The sequence below is a fragment of the Tachysurus vachellii genome, chromosome 15, assembly GCF_030014155.1.
Source record: "Tachysurus vachellii isolate PV-2020 chromosome 15, HZAU_Pvac_v1, whole genome shotgun sequence".
Classification (NCBI taxonomy): Eukaryota; Metazoa; Chordata; class Actinopteri; order Siluriformes; family Bagridae; genus Tachysurus; species Tachysurus vachellii.
The window spans coordinates 24,025,790-24,045,789 of record NC_083474.1 but is presented as its reverse complement, the minus strand read 5'-3'; the positions used below and the strand labels follow the sequence as shown (position 1 = coordinate 24,045,789).

Genomic DNA, 20,000 nt, shown 5'->3' with positions numbered 1-20,000 from the left:
GAGTTGTGTAAGTGTAGTGTAGAGTTGTGTAGTGTAGTGTTGTGTACAGTAGAGTTGTGTAAGTGTAGTGTAGAGTTGTGTAAGTGTAGTGTAGAGTTGTGTAATGTAGAGTTGTGTAGTGTAGTGTAGAGTTGTGTGAGTGTAGTGTAGAGTTGTGTAGAGTAGAGTTGTGTAAGTGTAGTGTAGAGTTGTGTAAGTGTAGTGTAGAGTTGTGTAATGTAGAGTTGTGTAGTGTAGTGTAGTGTTGTGTAGAGTAGAGTTGTGTAAGTGTAGTGTAGAGTTGTGTAAGTGTAGTGTAGAGTTGTGTAATGTAGAGTTGTGTAGTGTAGTGTAGAGTTGTGTAGAGTAGAGTTGTGTAAGTGTAGTGTAGAGTTGTGTAGAGTAGAGTTGTGTAAGTGTAGTGTAGAGTTGTGTAAGTGTAGTGTAGAGTTGTGTAATGTAGAGTTGTGTAGTGTAGAGTTGTGTAAGTGTAGTGTAGAGTTGTGTAGTGTAGTGTAGAGTTGTGTAGTGTAGCACTCTAATGAAATGTGTGTGATGTCATTAGTGTGAGTGACAGTGGGCGTGGCTCTCACTTTAATCTGGTTAAAGGTACCAAGACTGTAGTCCCATGCAGGTACCAGGTGAGGCAGCAGACTGTCCAGTACAGTGATAAACCTACACACACACACACACACACACACACACACACACACACACACACACACACACACACAATATTTATTTATTTATTATTTACTGATGTTGAACTGCTTAAATTCAGCAACTGTGATAAATCAAGTATGGTTGTGTATTCAGGTTAAACCCAGAGGATCTGACTAATTATATCCAATCACCAGAACAGTCTGATTATACACTGTGTTTAGGCAGAGTGAGTGTGTGTGTGTGTGCGTGTGTGTGTGTGTGTGTGTGTGTGTGTGTGTGTGTGTGTGTGTGTGTGAGACCTCAGGATGACGAGCATGCGGCGGTACAGGATGTCAGGCGGTGTTCCCTCCAGTCGCGGGTAGCGCACTAGGTTTGGTGATTTGAACACATCTGCGTTCAGACCCAAATCTCGCTCACAGGAGGATTTAATCTTCAGCCCTCTGATCCTCACATCGATCCCACCGTCTGAGACACAACACAACCATTTATTCTGTAAAACTCTCAACCTCACAGTTAGAACAGTTAACACAGGAGTGAGGACGAGAGTGACTGGGTCTCACCTCGACACTCCTCAATCCGGATCTCAATGATGGGTAAGTGTGTGCTCATGTCCTCTAACACACACACCTCACCGATCAGATTACTGTAAACACACACACACACACACACACACACACACACACACACAGTACCAAAATGAAGAGCATCTCCTTACAGGAAACTTCACCTATTATTATTATTACTATTATTATGATGATAGTTAATGCTGTGATTCTGTTGCTTTCTGTTTCGTTTGTGTTCCTTAGAGACTTGAGCATGTTCCTGGAGGAACTCACTCTTCAATAGTGATGTCATTGTATTTCTTCAGATTGTCTCCTTCTCCTCCGTACACGGTCACGTGTTTGGGCATGTATGTGTCATCTGTTGAATCCACTCTCAACATCAACTTACTGAAAAGAACAAATATATATAGCAATCAATCAGAAAAAAAGTGTGTCATTTGGAATAAAACAGTGCAGTAAGTGTTGCTAATAATAAGTTAAATACTGTAGGTGTTAGTGATTATTAACAGTGTTAGTTAGCGTCATTACTTTTTTAAAACAATAACTGTATGTACGTGTGTGTGTGAGATGTGGTGAAGGGGTCTCCAGTGTGAGATGTGTGTGTGTGTGTGTCTGTGTTTGTGTGTGTGTGTACACGTGTGTGAGTTTGTCTGTTTGTCTGTTTGTGTGTGCGTGTGTTTGGGAGTGAGGAGATGTGTGTGTGTGTACATGTGTATGTGTGTGTGTACATGTGTGTGTGTGTGTGAGAGGAGATGTGTGTGTGTTTGTTTGTGTTTGTGTGTGTGTACATGTGTGTGTGTTTGTCTGTTTGTGTGTGCGTGCGTTTGGGAGTGAGGAGATGTGTGTGTGTGTGTGTGTAAATGTGTGTGTGTGTGTGTGTGTGTGAGAGAGGAGATGTTTGTGTGTGTGTGTGTGTGTTTATGTGTGTGTGTACACGTGTGTGTGAGTTTGTCTGTTTGTGTGTGCGTGTGTTTGGGAGTGAGGAGATGTGTGTGTGTGTGTGTGTGTGTGTGTGTACATGTGTATGTGTGTGTGTATACATGTGTGTGTGTGTGTGAGAGGAGATGTGTGTGTGTGTTTGTTTGTGTTTGTGTGTGTGTACATGTGTGTGTGAGTTTGTCTGTTTGTGTGTGCGTGCGTTTGGGAGTGAGGAGATGTGTGTGTGTGTGTGTGTGTGTGTGTGTGTGTGTGTGTGTGTGTGTAAATGTGTATGTGTGTGTGTGTGTGAGAGAGAGGAGATGTGTGTGTACATGTGTGTGTGTGAGAGAAGATGTGTGTGTGTGTGTGAGAGAGGAGATGCGTGTGGATGTGTACGTGTGTGTGTGTGTGTGTGTGTGAGAGGAGGTGTGTGTGTGTGTGTGTGAGAGAGGAGATGTGTGTGTGTGTGTGTGAGAGGAGGTGTGTGTGTGTGTGTGTGTGAGAGAGGAGATGTGTGTGTGTGTGTGTGTGTGTGTGTGAGAGAGGAGATGTGTGTGTGTGAGAGGAGATGTGTGTGTGTGTGTGTGTGTGTGAGAGGAGATGTGTGTGTGTGTGTGTGTGTGTGTGAGAGGAGATGCATGTGTGTGTGTGAGGAGATGCATGTGTGTGTGTGAGAGGAGATGCGTGTGTGTGAGGAGGTGTGTGTGTGTGTGAGGAGATGTGTGTGTGTGTGGAGATGTGTGTGTGTGTGTGAGGAGATTGTGTGTGTGTGTGGAGATGTGTGTGTGTGTGTGTGAGGAGATTGTGTGTGTGTGTGAGATGTGTGTGTGTGGAGATGTGTGTGTGTGTGTGTGTGTGTGTGAGGAGATGTGTGTATGTGTGTGTGTGAGAGAGGAGATGTGTGTGTGTGTGTGTGTGTGTGTGTGTGTGAGAGAGGAGATGTGTGTGTGTGAGAGGAGATGTGTGTGTGAGGAGATGTGTGTGAGAGGAGATGTGTGTGTGTGTGTGAGAGGAGATGCATGTGTGTGTGTGAGAGGAGATGCATGTGTGTGTGTGAGAGGAGATGCGTGTGTGTGTGAGGAGATGTGTGTGTGTGTGTGAGGAGATGTGTGTGTGTGTGGAGATGTGTGTGTGTGTGTGTGTGAGGAGATGTGTGTGTGTGGAGATGTGTGTGTGTGTGAGGAGATGTGTGTGTGTGTGTGAGGAGATGTGTGTGTGGAGATGTGTGTGTGGAGGTGTGTGTGTGAGGAGATGCGTGTGTGTGTGTGAGGAGATGCGTGTGTGTGTGTGTGTGTGAGAGAGGAGATGTGTGTGTGTGTGTGTGTGTGTGTGTGTGTGTGTGAAGAGATGTGTGTGTGTGAGAGGAGATGTATGTGTGTGTGAGGAGATGTGTGTGTGTGTGTGTGTGAGGAGATGTGTGTGTGTGAGAGGAGATGTGTGTGTGTGTGAGGAGATGTGTGTGTGTGAGAGAGGAGATGTGTGTGTGTGAGAGGAGATGTGTGTGTGTGTGTGAGGAGATGTGTGTGTGTGTGTGTGTGAGAGGAGATGTGTGTGTGTGTGTGTGTGTGTGTGTGTGAGGAGATGTGTGTGTGTGTGTGTGTGTGAGGAGATGTGTGTGTGTGTGAGAGGAGGTGTGTGTGTGTGTGAGAGGAGATGTGTGTGTGTGTGTGTGAGAGGAGATGCGTGTGTGTGTGTGAGAGGAGATGCGTGTGTGTGTGTGTGTGAGAGGAGATGCGTGTGTGTGAGGAGATGTGTGTGTGTATGTGTGTGAGGAGATGTGTGTGTGTATGTGTGTGAGGAGATGTGTGTGTGTGTGTGTGTGTGTGTGTGTGTGAGGAGATGTGTGTGTGTGTGTGTGTGTGAGAGGAGATGCGTGTGTGTGAGATGTGTGTGTGTATGTGTGTGTGAGGAGATGTGTGAGAGGAGATGCGTGTGTGTGTGTGTGTGAGAGGAGATGTAGGTGTGTGTGTGTGAGAGGAGATGCGTGTGTGTGTGAGAGGAGATGTGTGTGTGAGGAGATGTGTGTGTGTGTGTGTGTGAGGAGATGTGTATGTGTGTGTGAGGAGATGTGTGTGTGTGTGTGTGTGTGTGTGTGTGTGGAGATGTGTGTGTGTGTATGTGTGTGTGAGGAGATGCGTGTGTGTGTGAGAGGAGATGTATGTGTGTGTGTGAGAGGAGATGTGTGTGTGAGGAGATGTGTGTGTGAGGAGATGTGTGTGTGTGTGTGTGTGTGAGGAGATGTGTGTGTGAGGAGATGTGTGTGTGTGTGTGAGGAGATGTGTGTGTGTGTGTGAGGAGATGTGTGTGTATGTGTGTGTGAGGAGATGTGTGTGTATGTGTGTGTGAGGAGATGTGTGTGTGTATGTGGAGATGTGTGTGTGTATGTGTGTGTGAGGAGATGTGTGTGTGTGAGGAGATGTGTGTGTGTGTGTGTGTGTGTGTGAGAGGAGATGTATGTGTGTGTGTGTGTGTGAGGAGATGTGTGTGTGTGAGAGGAGATGTATGTGTGTGTGTGTGTGTGTGAGGAGATGTGTGTGTGTGTGTATGTGTGTGTGAGGAGATGTGTGTGTGTGTGTGTGTGTGTGTGTGTATGTGAGAGGAGATGTATGTGTGTGAGGAGATGTGTGTGTGTGTGTGTGAGGAGATGTGTGTGTGTGTGTGTATGTGAGAGGAGATGTATGTGTGTGAGGAGATGTGTGTGTGTGTGTGTGAGGAGATGTATGTGTGTGAGAGGAGATGTATGTGTGTGAGAGGAGATGTATGTGTGTGTGTGTGTGTGTGTGTGTGTGTGTGTGAGAGGAGATGTATGTGTGTGTGTGTGTGAGAGGAGATGTAGGTGTGTGTGTGTGTGAGAGGAGATGCGTGTGTGTGTGAGAGGACATGTGTGTGTGAGGAGATGTGTGTGTGTGTGTGTGTGTGTGTGTGAGATGTGTATGTGTGTGTGAGGAGATGTGTGTGTGAGGAGATGTGTGTGTGTGTGAGGAGATGTGTGTGTGTATGTGTGTGTGAGGAGATGTGTGTGTGTGTGAGAGGAGATGCGTGTGTGTGTGTGAGGAGATGTGTGTGTGTGTGAGAGGAGATGCGTGTGTGTGTGTGAGAGGAGATGCGTGTGTGTGAGAGGAGATGTGTGTGTGAGGAGATGTGTGTGTGTGCGTGTGAGGAGATGTGTGTGTGAGGAGATGTGTGTGTGTGTGTGGAGATGTATGTGTGTGTGTGTGTGTGTGTGTGTGTGTGTGGAGATGTATGTGTGTGTGTGTGTGTGTGTGTGTGTGTGTGTGTGTGTGTGTGTGAGAGGAGATGTATGTGTGTGTGTGTGTGTGAGAGGAGATGTGTGTGTGTGTGTGTGTGTGTGTGTGTGTGTGTGTGGAGATGTATGTGTGTGTGTGTGTGTGTGTGTGTGTGTGTGTGTGTGGAGATGTATGTGTGTGTGTGTACCTGACTACAGTTCCTCTCTTCATTTGTAAGCGTATCCAGTGTTGTCCCTGCATGCCGTCACTCTCCCAGTACGTCTCTGAGTCCCCGTCAGTCAGACATGCAGCACCTCCACTCGGGTCCTTCTTCACAAAAACACACCAACTAACTTACACATTCTACACACACACACACACACTCGTGTGGGATGGTGGTAGCCTTGTGGTAAAGTGACGTGTCGTGACATACGGCTAAGTACAGTGACCCATACTCAGAATTCGTTCGCTACATTTAACCCATCCAAAGTGCACACACACAGCAGTGAACACACACACAGCAGTGAACACACACACAGCAGTGAACACACACACAGCAGTGAACACACACACAGCAGTGAACACACACACTCCGTGAACACACACACTCCGTGAACACACACACACCGTGAACACACACCCAGAGCAGTGGGCAGCCGTTTATGCTGTGGTGCCCGGGGAGCAGTTGGGGGGTTCGGTGCCTTGCTCAAGGGCACCTCAGTTGTGGTATTGCCTGCCCGAGACTCGAACCCACAACCTTAGAGTTTGGAGTCAAACTCTCTAACCATTAGGCCACGACTTCCCCCAAAGGTTGGACTACTGATTGGAAGGTCATGAGTTCGAATCCCAGGTCCATCAAGCCGCCACTGCTGGGCCCCTGAGCAAGGCCCTTAACCCTCAATTGCTCAGTTGTATAAATTGAAATAAATTGTAAGTCACTCTGGATAAAGGAGTCTACTAAATGCTGTAAATGTAAATGCACACGCACCACACACACACACACACACAGAAAAACTCACACACACTCGTGCACTCACACACTCAGACACGTGTAAAACATGCTATAACAACAACATGCCATAACACAGACACACCGCAACAATGACATGCCGCTACAGAGACACGGCGCAACACTGAAACCACCAGGTGTAAAACTGACACACCGTAACAACAACACATGAAAACACAAACACGTGGTTACACAGACACGCAGTTACACTGTGTGTGTGTGTGTGTCTGCACATACCGAGCAGGAGGAGACGTCAATGTTGTTCACACACTGTTTGACGCTGCCCAGGTTTTCATCCTCTTTCCCAACATGGTCATAAAAATAATGAACCAGATCTTCATCACACTCAAATGTCCAGGTGGGAGGAATGTACCTGTACACACAAACACACATTAACAGCTACACAAACAGACAAGTCTCCTTCATGACCTGGTCTGAACTCACCTGAGTTTCTGCATTGCAGCTTCATCTCGTTCTGCGATTTTGGGTTGAGCTCCAAGATAGAAACAGTTTTCTGCATCCACCACCTCCTCCCACCTAACAAGACATTACACATCAGTTATCCTAAACACACACACACACACACACACACACACACACACACACACCTGTTATAGGGTTTGTGGTTGAAGCCGAACAGCTGCTGCTGCCTGCTCGCTGAATCAGGATGTTCAACAGGAACAAGTCGAGTTCCACCTTCTGTGTGTTTACAAGCCAAAATCCAGCCTTCATCCAAATCCACACCACTGCGGTACTGTTCCATCTGCTCCTACACACACACACACACACATACACACACAGCCTTAAATACAGATGTTCTCAGACATTTTTAAAACATGCAGGAAAATACATCACATTTGAGTTTCACTCTGCTTTACCCGCCGTTTGTTGGAGAGCTGGAGATGAAACAGTCAAATGAAGAGAGAAAGGCGCGGCTCACTGAGCCACAGACCAGCGCTACATCAGTCTCAATCCCTTCAGCCTGCTGTATTGTTGTTTAACTCTACAACCTGTTCATCATGTTTACATGTGTACAATCACACTGTATCTACCACAATAACACACTGTATCTATGACAATAACACACTGTATCTATGACAATAACACACTGTATCTACCACACTAACACACTGTATCTACCACACTAACACACTGTATCTACCACAATAACACATTGTATCTACCACAATAACACATTGTATCTACCACAATAACACACTGTATCTATGACAATAACACACTGTATCTACCACACTAACACACTGTATCTACCACAATAACACACTGTATCTACCACAATAACACACTGTATCTACCACAATAACACACTGTATCTACCACACTAACACACTGTATCTACCACAATAACACACTGTATCTACCACAATAACACACTGTATCTACCACACTAACACACTGTATCTACCACAATAACACATTGTATCTACCACAATAACACATTGTATCTACCACAATAACACACTGTATCTACGACAATAACACACTGTATCTACCACACTAACACACTGTATCTACCACACTAACACACTGTATCTACCACACTAACACACTGTATCTACCACAATAACACACTGTATCTAAGACAATAACACACTGTATCTACTACACTAACACACTGTATCTACCACACTAACACACTGTATCTACCACACTAACACACTGTATCTACCACACTAACACACTGTATCTACCACAATAACACACTGTATCTACCACACTAACACACTGTATCTACCACACTAACACACTGTATCTACCACAATAACACACTGTATCTACCACAATAACACACTGTATCTACCACAATAACACACTGTATCTACCACAATAACACACTGTATCTACCACAATAACACACTGTATCTATGACAATAACACACTGTATCTACCACACTAACACACTGTATCTACCACACTAACACACTGTATCTACCACACTAACACACTGTATCTACCACAATAACACACTGTATCTACCACACTAACACACTGTATCTACCACACTAACACACTGTATCTACCACAATAACACACTGTATCTACCACACTAACACACTGTATCTACCACAATAACACACTGTATCTATGACAATAACACACTGTATCTACCACAATAACACACTGTATCTACCACAATAACACACTGTATCTATGACAATAACACACTGTATCTACCACAATAACACACTGTATCTACCACACTAACACACTGTATCTACCACACTAACACACTGTATCTACCACAATAACACACTAATATCACAATCAGATGATCATCATCACTTTTATAAATACTGGTTTTATCATCAATACTCGGGTCATAATACAGCTTCACTGATCTACTGCTCGAAAAAACAGTAAATATCATGAACGCATGCTGAAGATTGGAGAACTTGGAACACTTGGAGAACTTGCTAAAATTCATTTACAATATCATTACACAGAAATTCTAAAATATGCATTAACTGGGTAAAATGTCAGGACTGATTAAATACTGAATTGTTTTCAGAGTAATGTGTGTTTTAATGCAATGAAATGTGTAGAGTCCTGAGACCTGAGTCCTCAGTTTTTAGTTCTGAGTCCTGAGACCTGAGTCCTGAGACCTGGTTGGTCATCAGGTGTTGATTCTTTCTCTCTAACAGCAGCTCTTAATGTACTAACTCTGATACCTTCTCGTTTCTATAGTAACAGATCAACCCAACTAAGGAGATGTATGTGTTAGTGTGTGTTAGTGTGTGTGTGTGTGTGTGTGATGTGGTGAAGGAGTCTCCAGTGTCAGAAGTTCTCCACATCTTCAGGACAGAGGAGTTTACATTTCTTTGTGTTTTTCTTTGTGCAACAAGCTGAGATTTTTCTCTTATTAACTTGAAGAGAGAGAATAAAGAGAGAGAATAAAGAGAGAGAGAATAAAGAGAGAAAGAATAAAAGAGAGAAAATAAAGAGAGAGAGAATAAAGAGATATATAAAGAGAGAGAGAGAGAGAATAAAGAGAGAGATATATAGAGGTATATAAAGAGAGAGAGAGAGAATAAAGAGAGCTATATAAAGAGAGAGATATAAAGAGGTATATAAAGAGAGATATACAGAGAGACTGTTGAGGTTATGAGTGTTTATAGACACAACACACTTCCTGTAGTGAACTTCCGGGTTTACAGTTCACACAGCAGTGAGACTAATAACGAACGGATTGTGTTGTTGTTTATTGTTGTGTTGTTGTTTATTGTTGTGTACATTAGACACACACACGATAAGTTACCTTAGTGATCTTGACCCACAGCCCGTGGTTGTTGTAATATTCCTCCCCTGAGGTCCTGATACAGGCCCCTTTCTTCGGCTCCATGGTGAATTTACACGACTTCTTGTTAGGAGGCTGATGTGGACTTTCCCACACCGGGATCACAGCAGTTCCCCCTGATGGCCCTGAGGAGGAGGATGAGGAGGAAGAGCAGGGCGCCGAGCTGGATGATGAAGAGTCTCTACAGATTTTATAACACACTTCCTGGGGCACGAAGCACAGACTGTCCGGTAAACACCGACTTGTCCTGAACGCCTCAATACAGCTGCTGATGAAGCGGATTCTGCCCAGGAGCAGGTGTGGGTCCGGGGACGGCATCACTGTGTTATACTGTGTGTCTGTACTGTATTACAGCTCAACACACACACACACACACACACACACACACACACGTCTTCTGTCCGGTTCAATAATAACTCTGTTTACACCACAAACACTCCACTATCACCACCTACAACCTGTCAACTTCCGGGTACAAAGGAAGCTCCGCCCTGGAGTCGTGACGTAACACTGATGACGTGTGTCATAGGTTTACATTTATGGTTTAACTCTCTGTATGTTAGTGATTTCGGTTTGTAACTTCATTCGTACTGTGTGTGTGTGTGTGTGTGTGTGTGTGTGTGTGTGTGTGTGTGTGTGTGTGTGTGTGTGTGTGTGTGTTTACTCTTCATACGTTTAAAAACAACAACAACAACAGTATTTAAGTATGTAACTTAGTGAACCAGCATTAATGTAGACAATGTTAGAGATTTAAACACTTATGTACGTCGCTCTGGTTAAGGGCGTCTGTCACATGGTGTAAATGTAAATGTGTTTCAAACAAACAAAATCAACACAATCCAACATAACTGCTAGGGTGGATAAAAGGAGCAATACACACTCACATACACACATACATACACACCCACATACACACACATACACACACAAACACACACACTCACATACACTGACATACAGACACACACTCACATATACACACACACATACACACTCACATACACACACACACGCACTCACACACACACTCACATACACATACATACATACACATACATACACACACATACACAGACTCACATACACACACACACAAACACACACTCACATACACACACACACACATACACAGACTCACATACACACGCACTCACACACACACTCACATACACATACATACATACACATACATACACACACACATACTCACATACACAGACTCACATACACACGCACACACACTCACATACACACACACACTCACATACACATACATACACATACATACACACGCACTCACATACACATACATACATACACACACATACATACACATACATACACACACACTCACATATACATACACATACATACACACACACATACACACACAAACACACACTCACATACACACACACACATACACAGACTCACATACACACACACACATACACAGACTCACATACACACGCACTCACACACACACTCACATACACATACATACATACACACACACATACTCACATACACACGCACACTCACATACACAGACTCACATACACACGCACACACACTCACATACACACACACACTCACATACACATACATACACATACATACACACACTCACATACACATACATATACACACACACTCACATATACATACACATACATACACACACACACTCACATAGTCACACAGACACACACTCACATACACACACTCACATACACACACTCACATACACACACACTCACACACAGTATAGTGTTATTTATGCCTGTATTGTATAGTATAGTGTTATTTATGTCTGTATTGTATAGTATAGTGTTATTTATGTCTGTATTGTATAGTATAGTGTTATTTATGTGTGTATTGTATAGTATAGTGTTATTTATGTCTGTATTGTATAGTATAGTGTTATTTATGTGTGTATTGTATAGTATAGTGTTATTTATGTCTGTATTGTATAGTATAGTGTTATTTATGTGTGTATTGTATAGTGTTATTTATGTGTGTATAGTATAGTGTTATTTATGTGTGTATTGTATAGTATAGTGTTATTTATGTGTGTATTGTATAGTATAGTGTTATTTATGTGTGTATTGTATAGTGTTATTTATGTGTGTATTGTATAGTATAGTGTTATTTATGTGTGTATTGTATAGTATAGTGTTATTTATGTGTGTATTGTATAGTGTTATTTATGTGTGTATTGTATAGTATAGTGTTATTTATGTGTGTATTGTATAGTGTTATTTATGTGTGTATAGTATAGTGTTATTTATGTGTGTATAGTATAGTGTTATTTATGTGTGTATTGTATAGTATAGTGTTATTTATGTGTGTATTGTATAGTATAGTGTTATTTATGTGTGTATTGTATAGTATAGTGATATTTATGTCTGTATTGTATAGTATAGTGTTATTTATGTGTGTATTGTATAGTATAGTGTTATTTATGTGTGTATTGTATAGTATAGTGTTATTTATGTGTGTATTGTATAGTATAGTGTTATTTATGTGTGTATTGTATAGTATAGTGATATTTATGTCTGTATTGTATAGTATAGTGTTATTTATGTGTGTATTGTATAGTATAGTGTTATTTATGTGTGTATTGTATAGTATAGTGTTATTTATGTGTGTATTGTATAGTATAGTGTTATTTATGTGTGTATTGTATAGTATAGTGTTATTTATGTGTGTATAGTATAGTATAGTGTTATTTATGTGTGTATTGTATAGTGTTATTTATGTGTGTATTGTATAGTATAGTGTTATTTATGTGTGTATTGTATAGTATAGTGTTATTTATGTGTGTATTGTATAGTATAGTGTTATTTATGTGTGTATTGTATAGTATAGTGTTATTTATGTGTGTATTGTATAGTATAGTGTTATTTATGTGTGTACTTTTGAGAGTCACAAACAGCTGTAACTGAATTCCTTGTGTGTGTCAACATCAACACACTTGACCAATAAACCTGATTCTGATAATAAATAACCCTGATGATGGTGGAGTTTCCCAGTGTACATGGATCTCCATGAAACAAACCTAATAGTGAGAGTTCACACTTAACATGGTGAAAATGACCATTTAAAACATCCCATAATATCACAAATACACTTTTTATCATTAAAAGATAATCATTTTTTAATATGTTATTCAAATATTTTAAACGCAATTTGAATCAGACTTTATTTTAATACAAAGGGTTTGTTTTTATCACAGATGAGGAATTAGGGCAAAAGTCACTGAGGTGACCTTTGTGACGTGACGCGGTATCACGTGATTAAATTCCGTGCTGTGATTGGAGGAGAGCAGTTCGGTCCTGCAGCGTAGACCATCATCACGACATTGAGCTGAAAACCATAACAATGTTGTTGTCGAAGGTAAATGACCGAATTATCACTTTATTATAGAGCAAATTAACTCAAAATCAGGAACTTAATGAATAACTGTAGCAGTTTTTATACCACAGTCTTCATAAATAACCAATCAGAGAACTTTTTAACGCTAGCTACACGATTAGCCTGTGGCTAACTTATGTAACATTATAATAAACTTTATCAGTCATCTGTAAATAAATCAGTTTATCTGTTATTTAGTCCTTTAGTTACCTGAAGGGTTCGGGTCTCAGTCACTGTTCTAGTGGATCTCATACTAATCTGTCTGTCTGTCTGTCTGTCTGTCTGTCTGTCTGTCTGTCTGTCTCTCTTTCTGTGTGTCTCTCTCTCTCTCTCTCTTTCTGTGTGTCTCTCTCTCTGTCTGTCTCTCTCTGTATGTCTGTCTGTTTGTCTGTCTGTCTGTCTCTCACTCTATCTTTCTGTCTGTCTCGCTCTCTGTCTGTCTCTTTCTCTCTGTCTGTCTGTCTATCTGTCTCTCTCTCTGTCTCACACTAAAGCTGTAAAATCTATTGTCATGTGGCTGTAATATTTATCAGTGTGTGTGTGTGTGTGTGTGTGTGTGTGTGTGTGTGTGTGTGTGTGTGTATAGTTGTTAAAGGTTGGTGTACAGACGGGTTTGAGGTTCAGCAGTGGTGCAGCTCGAGCAGCTCCTTTAGTGAAGAGTTCTAGCACTGGGTTCTCCTTCGGTACACACACACACACACTGTATACACTACAGGCTACACACACACACTGTATACACTACAGGCTACACACACACACACACACACACTGTATACACTACAGGCTGCACACACACACACTGTATACACTACAGGCTGCACACACACACACTGTATACACTACAGGCTGCACACACACACACTGTATACACTACAGGCTGCACACACACACACTGTATACACTACAGGCTGCACACACACACACACTGTATACACTACAGGCTGCACACACACACACACTGTATACACTACAGGCTGCACACACACACACACTGTATACACTACAGGCTGCACACACACACACACACACACTGTATACACTACAGGCTGCACACACACACACACACACACACACTGTATACACTACAGGCTGCACACACACACACACACACACACACTGTATACACTACAGGCTGCACACACACACACACACACTGTATACACTACAGGCTGCACACACACACACACACACACACACTGTATACACTACAGGCTGCACACACACACACACACACACACACACACACTGTATACACTACAGGCTGCACACACACACCCACACACACACACACACACTGTATACACTACAGGCTGCACACACACACACACTGTATACACTACAGGCTGCACACACACACACACACACACTATACACTACAGGCTGCACACACACACACACACACACTGTATACACTACAGGCTGCACACACACACACACACACACACACACACACACACTGTATACACTACAGGCTGCACACACACACACACTGTATACACTACAGGCTGCACACACACACACTGACTCACTGACCAGCATGTTGTGTGAGATTAAATTGATACCACAGCCTCTGGTGGACCTCCTTTATCTTTCTCCTTCACCTCTGTTTTGTGTTGGACAGATTTGACTGAGCAGCAGAAGGAGTTCCAGGAGGTGTCTCGGAAGTTTGCGCGAGAGGAGATCGTCCCTGTTGCTCTGGAGTATGACAAGAGTGGGGAAGTGAGTACACACACACACACACACCCACCCACACACACCTCTAATATTAAAGTGTGTTTCTGATGTGTTTGTTACCTGTACAGTATCCAGTTCCTCTGATCAAGAGGGCGTGGGAGCTTGGCCTGATGAACGCTCACATCCCCGAGGAGTGTGGTGGGCCAACACACACACACACACACACACACGCACACACACACTTGCATCCTCAAGGAGTGTTGCTCACCCATGTTAGTTCATGTTGTTTATTTGCAGGTGGTCTCGGGTTGTCTAGTTTTGATGCGTGTCTGATCACAGAGGAGCTGGCGTACGGCTGCACGGGGGTTCAGACTGCCATCGAGGCCAACTCTCTTGGAGTGAGTTACAGTTCACAGATATAACATTTACTTACCGATCAAACGCAGGATTAACACTGACAAAATGACACTTGTGGAGAGTCTGTGAACAGAGTCAGAGTTTCTTTGGTCCTTTTAAAGTATTTGGGATTTGACTTTTTTTTTGTTTAAAAAGATAAGATTAGATTGATTTGAAGTTTTGAATTATTTTCTTTTACTCCTTGAGGCCACGGCTCTTCTCACCCAAGTTCAGAAAGCTCTGTGGTGGTCTGTAGTGTACTGTGTATAAATGATTGGATGCTCCACCAATTACTTTATAATCATCTGCTCTGAGGCCAGGACAGAAACCATCCTGCAGTTATTCTTTCTAATAATTACTTAACTGTATAATCTCTGTGATAAATGTATATATTTGTGTTCTCACAGCAAATGCCGGTCATTATTGCTGGTAACGATGAACAGAAGAAGAAATATCTGGGCAGGATGACTGAGGAGCCTCTGATGTGTGTAAGTGTTCAGTCTCCTGTATTTAAATCCCATCACTGCACACACCTTCATAAACAGGCCACTACTACTCTGTGGAGTGCTGTAGTGTGTGTAACTGCTGAGTGTGTGTGTGTTACAGGCGTACTGTGTGACTGAACCAGGCGCAGGCTCTGATGTCGCAGGAATAAAGACTCGAGCTGAGAAGAAAGGAGACGAGTACATTGTCAACGGTCAGAAGATGTGGATCACCAATGGAGGAAAAGCAAACTGGTGCGTTAACTCGTTTAGGACGTGATCCAGTTATGAGTAAAATAAACTCTCTCTAGATTAATGTAATATTTACACACACTCAGAAATCCACTTTTTTCAGACTTAGAACTACAACTGATTCCAATGCAGGAAGTGAGTGTAATGTGTCACTAGGGGGCAGTATCACACTCACAGCTCTGCTCACATGACCAACTCTAATCAACACACAAAGTGAAGTTTTAGGTGACAGAAAAACACATGAAGAATTTTGTCTTCTAAAAATCTGGTTTTATTTCCTGTGTTTTGTGCCAAACGTGTAAAGTTTTGCAGTATTAACAGATTTAATGAAGTTTTTCTGCTCTTGTTAACAGAGTGTGTGTGTGTGTAGGTATTTCCTCCTCGCCCGTACCATCCCTGACCCTAAATGCCCGGCCAGTAAAGCTTTCACAGGCTTCATCGTGGACTCCGACACTCCTGGAATTCAAATCGGCAGGAAGGTGAGTGTTTATTTACAATGTCATATGTTCTATAAATCATTAAATCAGACAGGGTCATTATGGGACTGGGTGGGGCTGACCTGCTGTAAATCGAGTGGGCGGGGCTTGTCATAATGAGCTCTTTTAAATATCTTGAGTAGTGAATTATTCAGTAAAGGGTTTAGCGGTTGTTTTTTCCTGTGTGCAGGAGATGAACATGGGCCAGAGGTGCTCAGACACTCGCGGCATCACTTTTGAGGACGTCAGGATCCCTAAAGAGAATGTGCTGATTGGAGAGGGGGCGGGGTTTAAAATCGCCATGGGAGCCTTTGACAAGACACGCCCTCCTGTAAGACCGTCCTGTGTTTAATTTCATTTATTGTGGATTAAAATATATCAGTACATATAACCATCACTTATTAGACTTAGGTGTTCTAATAGTAACATGTTCTTCCTGTACACACACACACACACACATACACACGCTATAGAACAGCTTCATCTACAGGACAGGTATATCTGGGTTCTAGCTGGGTTCTAGTGTGTTTGGGTTCTTGTGTGTTTCAGGTAGCTGCAGGAGCGACGGGTCTCGCACAGAGAGCACTGGATGAAGCCACTAAATATTCCCTGGAGAGGAAAACCTTCGGTCGGTTTATCGCTGAGGTACTGAACTGAGTTAATTATAGATCAATATGTAGATCAGTCACATGGAGAGTCTTCATTATGTTCATATACAAATACTATGTTGTAAAATCACTCTCATTAAACAACACTGATTAAGTTTGTGTATTAAATGACTGTAGTAACAGTCTGTGTGCTTTAATCTTAAACTGATTTATTTATTTTATTAGTGTTAATTTAGTATTAAAGTTTAAAAGAAGAAGAAGCCTTTATTTGTCACATAACCACTCCAGCACAGTGAAGTTCTTTCTTCTCCATATCCCAGCTCTGGAGGTTTGGGTCAGAGCTCAGAGTCTGCTGTGATTCAGAGACCCTTACGATCAACAACCTAGAGTCCTATAAATAAATATATAAATACAGTGAGGGGAAAAATGATTTGCTCCCCTGATGATTTTGTGTTTGTTCACTCACCGTGTGGAGTTTCAGTGATCATGAGAATGGTGAGGAATCGACCCAGAACTACAGGAGGATCTTGTTAATGATCTCAAAGCATCTGGGACCAAAGTCACCAAGAAAATAATTAGTAACACACAACGGCATGAAGGACTGAACTCCTGCAGCACCCACAAGGTCCCCCTGCTGAAGAAAGCACATGTACAGGACCGTCTGAGGTTCACCAGTAAACATCGAAATGATTCAGAGGAAAGTGTTTGGGTCAGAATCCAGCTCAACTTGTAGTGTTTGGAGGAGGAGGACTGCTGCCTATGACCCCGAGTACACCGTCTGCACCGTCACACATGGAGGTGGAAACATTATGCTTTGGGGTGTTTTATGGGGACAGGACAACTTCACCTCATCAAGAGAACCTCATTCTCTCAGCCATGTCATGGAGAATGGGTCGTGAATTAGTATTCCAGCATGACAGTGACCCAAAACACACGTCCAAGTCACATTAAGGTCCTAGAGCAGCCCAGACAGTCTCCAAACCTTAATCCCATAGAAAATCTTTGGAGGGAGCCGAAGGTTTGAGTTGCCAAATTACAAGAGACGCCTGACCAGAGTGTCAACAACGGTTTTGCCACCAAGTATTAAGTCATGTTTTGCGCCGGTTTTCTAATACTTACTACACGTATTTTAATGAGTAAAAAGCATTTAAAACTTTTTTGAAATGTTTTTTTCTGGATTTTGTTGTTTTTCTGTCTCTCACCGTTAAAATAAACCCAACATTAAAATTATAGACTGTTTGTCAGTGAGCAAATGTACAAAATCAGCAGGGGACCAAATCATTTTACCTCCAGTGTGTGAAAATATCTTTTAATGTGATCAGAGATGTGTGTGTGTGTGTGTGTGTGTGTGTGTGTGTGTGTGTGTGTGTGTGTGTTTAAAGCTCCATGGTGTGGGGCACAGTAGGGAGGAGGAGGAAGAGTCGTCCAAGTTGAAGTAATTCAGCTCTGTTTCTTGTCTCGTGTGTGTTGCAGCACCAGGCTGTGGCATTCATGCTGGCTGAGATGGCGATGAAGGTGGAGCTCGCCCGACTGGCCTATCAGCGAGCAGCATGGGAAGTGGATGAGGGCAGGAAGAACACTTACTATGCCTCCATCGCTAAGGCCTACGCCGGCGACATCGCTAACCAGGTGGCGTGTGACGCCGTGCAGATATTTGGAGGAAACGGATTCAACAGCGAATATCCTGTCGAGAAACTGATGAGAGACGCCAAGATCTATCAGGTCAGTGAGAGAAGCTTCCAGAACAACGGCTCACTTTTCATCACGTCGCTGTGCGTCTGCTTATGGACTTCCTGTTTAACACATTTAACACCTACATGTTTAGATCAGACACCTGTGTGCTTACTCTTATGTTCCTCTCCTCAGATTTATGAAGGCACCGCTCAGATCCAGAGGCTCATCATCTCCCGAGAACATCTGGGAAAATACAAACAGTGAATGTTTCTGATGTGGAGCCGTGTAGCTTCTCACCCCAGCAGCAGCACTCCAGAGTTTAAAGATTAAAATGTAGATTATTATTTCATTAGAAAACTGTTTATATCGTGTGATCACCAGGTGAAGCTCTACATCTGCCTCCTCTGGGCTTTTTACATGGTAATGATTTGTTCAGTTTGTTTTCAGTTGCAGAAAATTTATACGAGTATCAGATACCTGACGTGTGTCTATAATTCCTGCCACTGCTCACGACTGAGTGTGAAATAGCACAAACTCATGGCTTCAGTTCTTTTTCTAACCAACATCATGTCTGTGAGAAATAATAAAGAACAAAGATTATTGTTGTAGAATTGTCTAATTATTAAAATAAATACATTAATGAAACATTAACATTATAAACACACTACAGTATATAGTGTAGATACGTAGATTTGTGGAAAATTTATGTATTTATGATGTTCTGGTTGTTAAGTTATAAAAAACAGAAGGTAAAAGTTGTTATTTTTGTGGTGTTTAAAAACTCAGTTCATACTTCAACGTAGATTATAGTTATATAAACAAAGTGAGTGTGTGAGTGTGTGAATGTGTGTGAGTGAGTGTGTGTGAGTGAGTGTGTGTGCGTGAGTGTGTGTGTGTTCCAAAACTTAATATTTGAATTAAACAAAACATTAAATTACAGTGTAGTGCTGGTGGTTAGTAGCTTTATTTTTTCTGAGATTTAATTACACAGAATTTATGATAAATTCATTATTTTATAAAACACTGGACCACAGGCACTAGACTACATGTACTGAGCAGGTGTCAGTGAACCGGGGCCCCCTGGCACCATCTCAGGGCCCCAGTGTGAGGACCACAGGCACTAGACTACATGTACTGAGCAGGTGTCAGTGAACCGGGGCCCCATGGCACCATCTCAGGGCCCCAGTGTGAGGACCACAGGCACTAGACTACATGTACTGAGCAGGTGTCAGTGAACCGGGGCCCCCCGGCACCATCTCAGGGCCCCAGTGTGAGGACCACAGGCACTAGACTACATGTACTGAGCAGGTGTCAGTGAACCGGGGCCCCCCGGCACCATCTCAGGG

At 42.6% G+C, this 20,000-nt stretch overlaps 2 protein-coding genes across 5 annotated transcripts in view; one reads left to right on the top strand and one right to left on the bottom strand.

The window, feature by feature from the left end:
* Positions 1-10,135, bottom strand: part of hectd3 (HECT domain containing 3) — a 17,449-nt gene extending 7,314 nt beyond the window's left edge. Inside the window, exons 1-9 of one of the 3 annotated variants that reach the window (XM_060888660.1) lie at positions 9,637-10,135; positions 6,968-7,128; positions 6,804-6,896; positions 6,597-6,732; positions 5,559-5,680; positions 1,479-1,592; positions 1,203-1,285; positions 942-1,107; positions 573-654 (exon numbers count right to left, since the gene is read on the bottom strand). In XM_060888660.1, coding sequence (XP_060744643.1) covers positions 573-654; positions 942-1,107; positions 1,203-1,285; positions 1,479-1,592; positions 5,559-5,680; positions 6,597-6,732; positions 6,804-6,896; positions 6,968-7,128; positions 9,637-9,993 — 1,314 coding nt within the window. In that variant the 5' untranslated portion in view covers positions 9,994-10,135. The remainder of the gene's footprint in view (positions 1-572; positions 655-941; positions 1,108-1,202; positions 1,286-1,478; positions 1,593-5,558; positions 5,681-6,596; positions 6,733-6,803; positions 6,897-6,967; positions 7,129-9,636) is intronic. The other 2 variants (XM_060888662.1, XM_060888661.1) reach the window with 2 other exon arrangements.
* A 2,815-nt stretch (positions 10,136-12,950) lies between these two features.
* On the top strand, positions 12,951-19,265 carry acadm (acyl-CoA dehydrogenase medium chain). 2 transcript variants are annotated; one of them, XM_060888397.1, is made up of 12 exons: positions 13,017-13,074; positions 13,679-13,775; positions 14,714-14,811; positions 14,895-14,964; positions 15,064-15,164; positions 15,570-15,650; positions 15,769-15,899; positions 16,267-16,375; positions 16,563-16,703; positions 16,922-17,017; positions 18,454-18,702; positions 18,847-19,265. In XM_060888397.1, exons 1-12 carry the CDS (start codon positions 13,060-13,062, stop codon positions 18,916-18,918), a joined length of 1,260 nt encoding a protein of 419 aa, XP_060744380.1. In that variant the 5' UTR covers positions 13,017-13,059; the 3' UTR covers positions 18,919-19,265. The 2 variants fall into 2 exon arrangements, with proteins under 2 accessions (XP_060744379.1, XP_060744380.1); XM_060888396.1 differs by having other exon boundaries at positions 12,951-13,074; positions 14,895-15,164.
* Positions 19,266-20,000: the final 735 nt, after the last annotated feature.

Coding starts and splice junctions, on each gene's coding strand:
- acadm (XM_060888396.1), top strand. Junction 15,900..16,266: donor AATGGAGGAAAAGCAAACTG/GTGCGTTAACTC, acceptor GTGTGTGTGTAG/GTATTTCCTCCTCGCCCGTA. Junction 17,018..18,453: donor TCGGTCGGTTTATCGCTGAG/GTACTGAACTGA, acceptor TGTGTGTTGCAG/CACCAGGCTGTGGCATTCAT.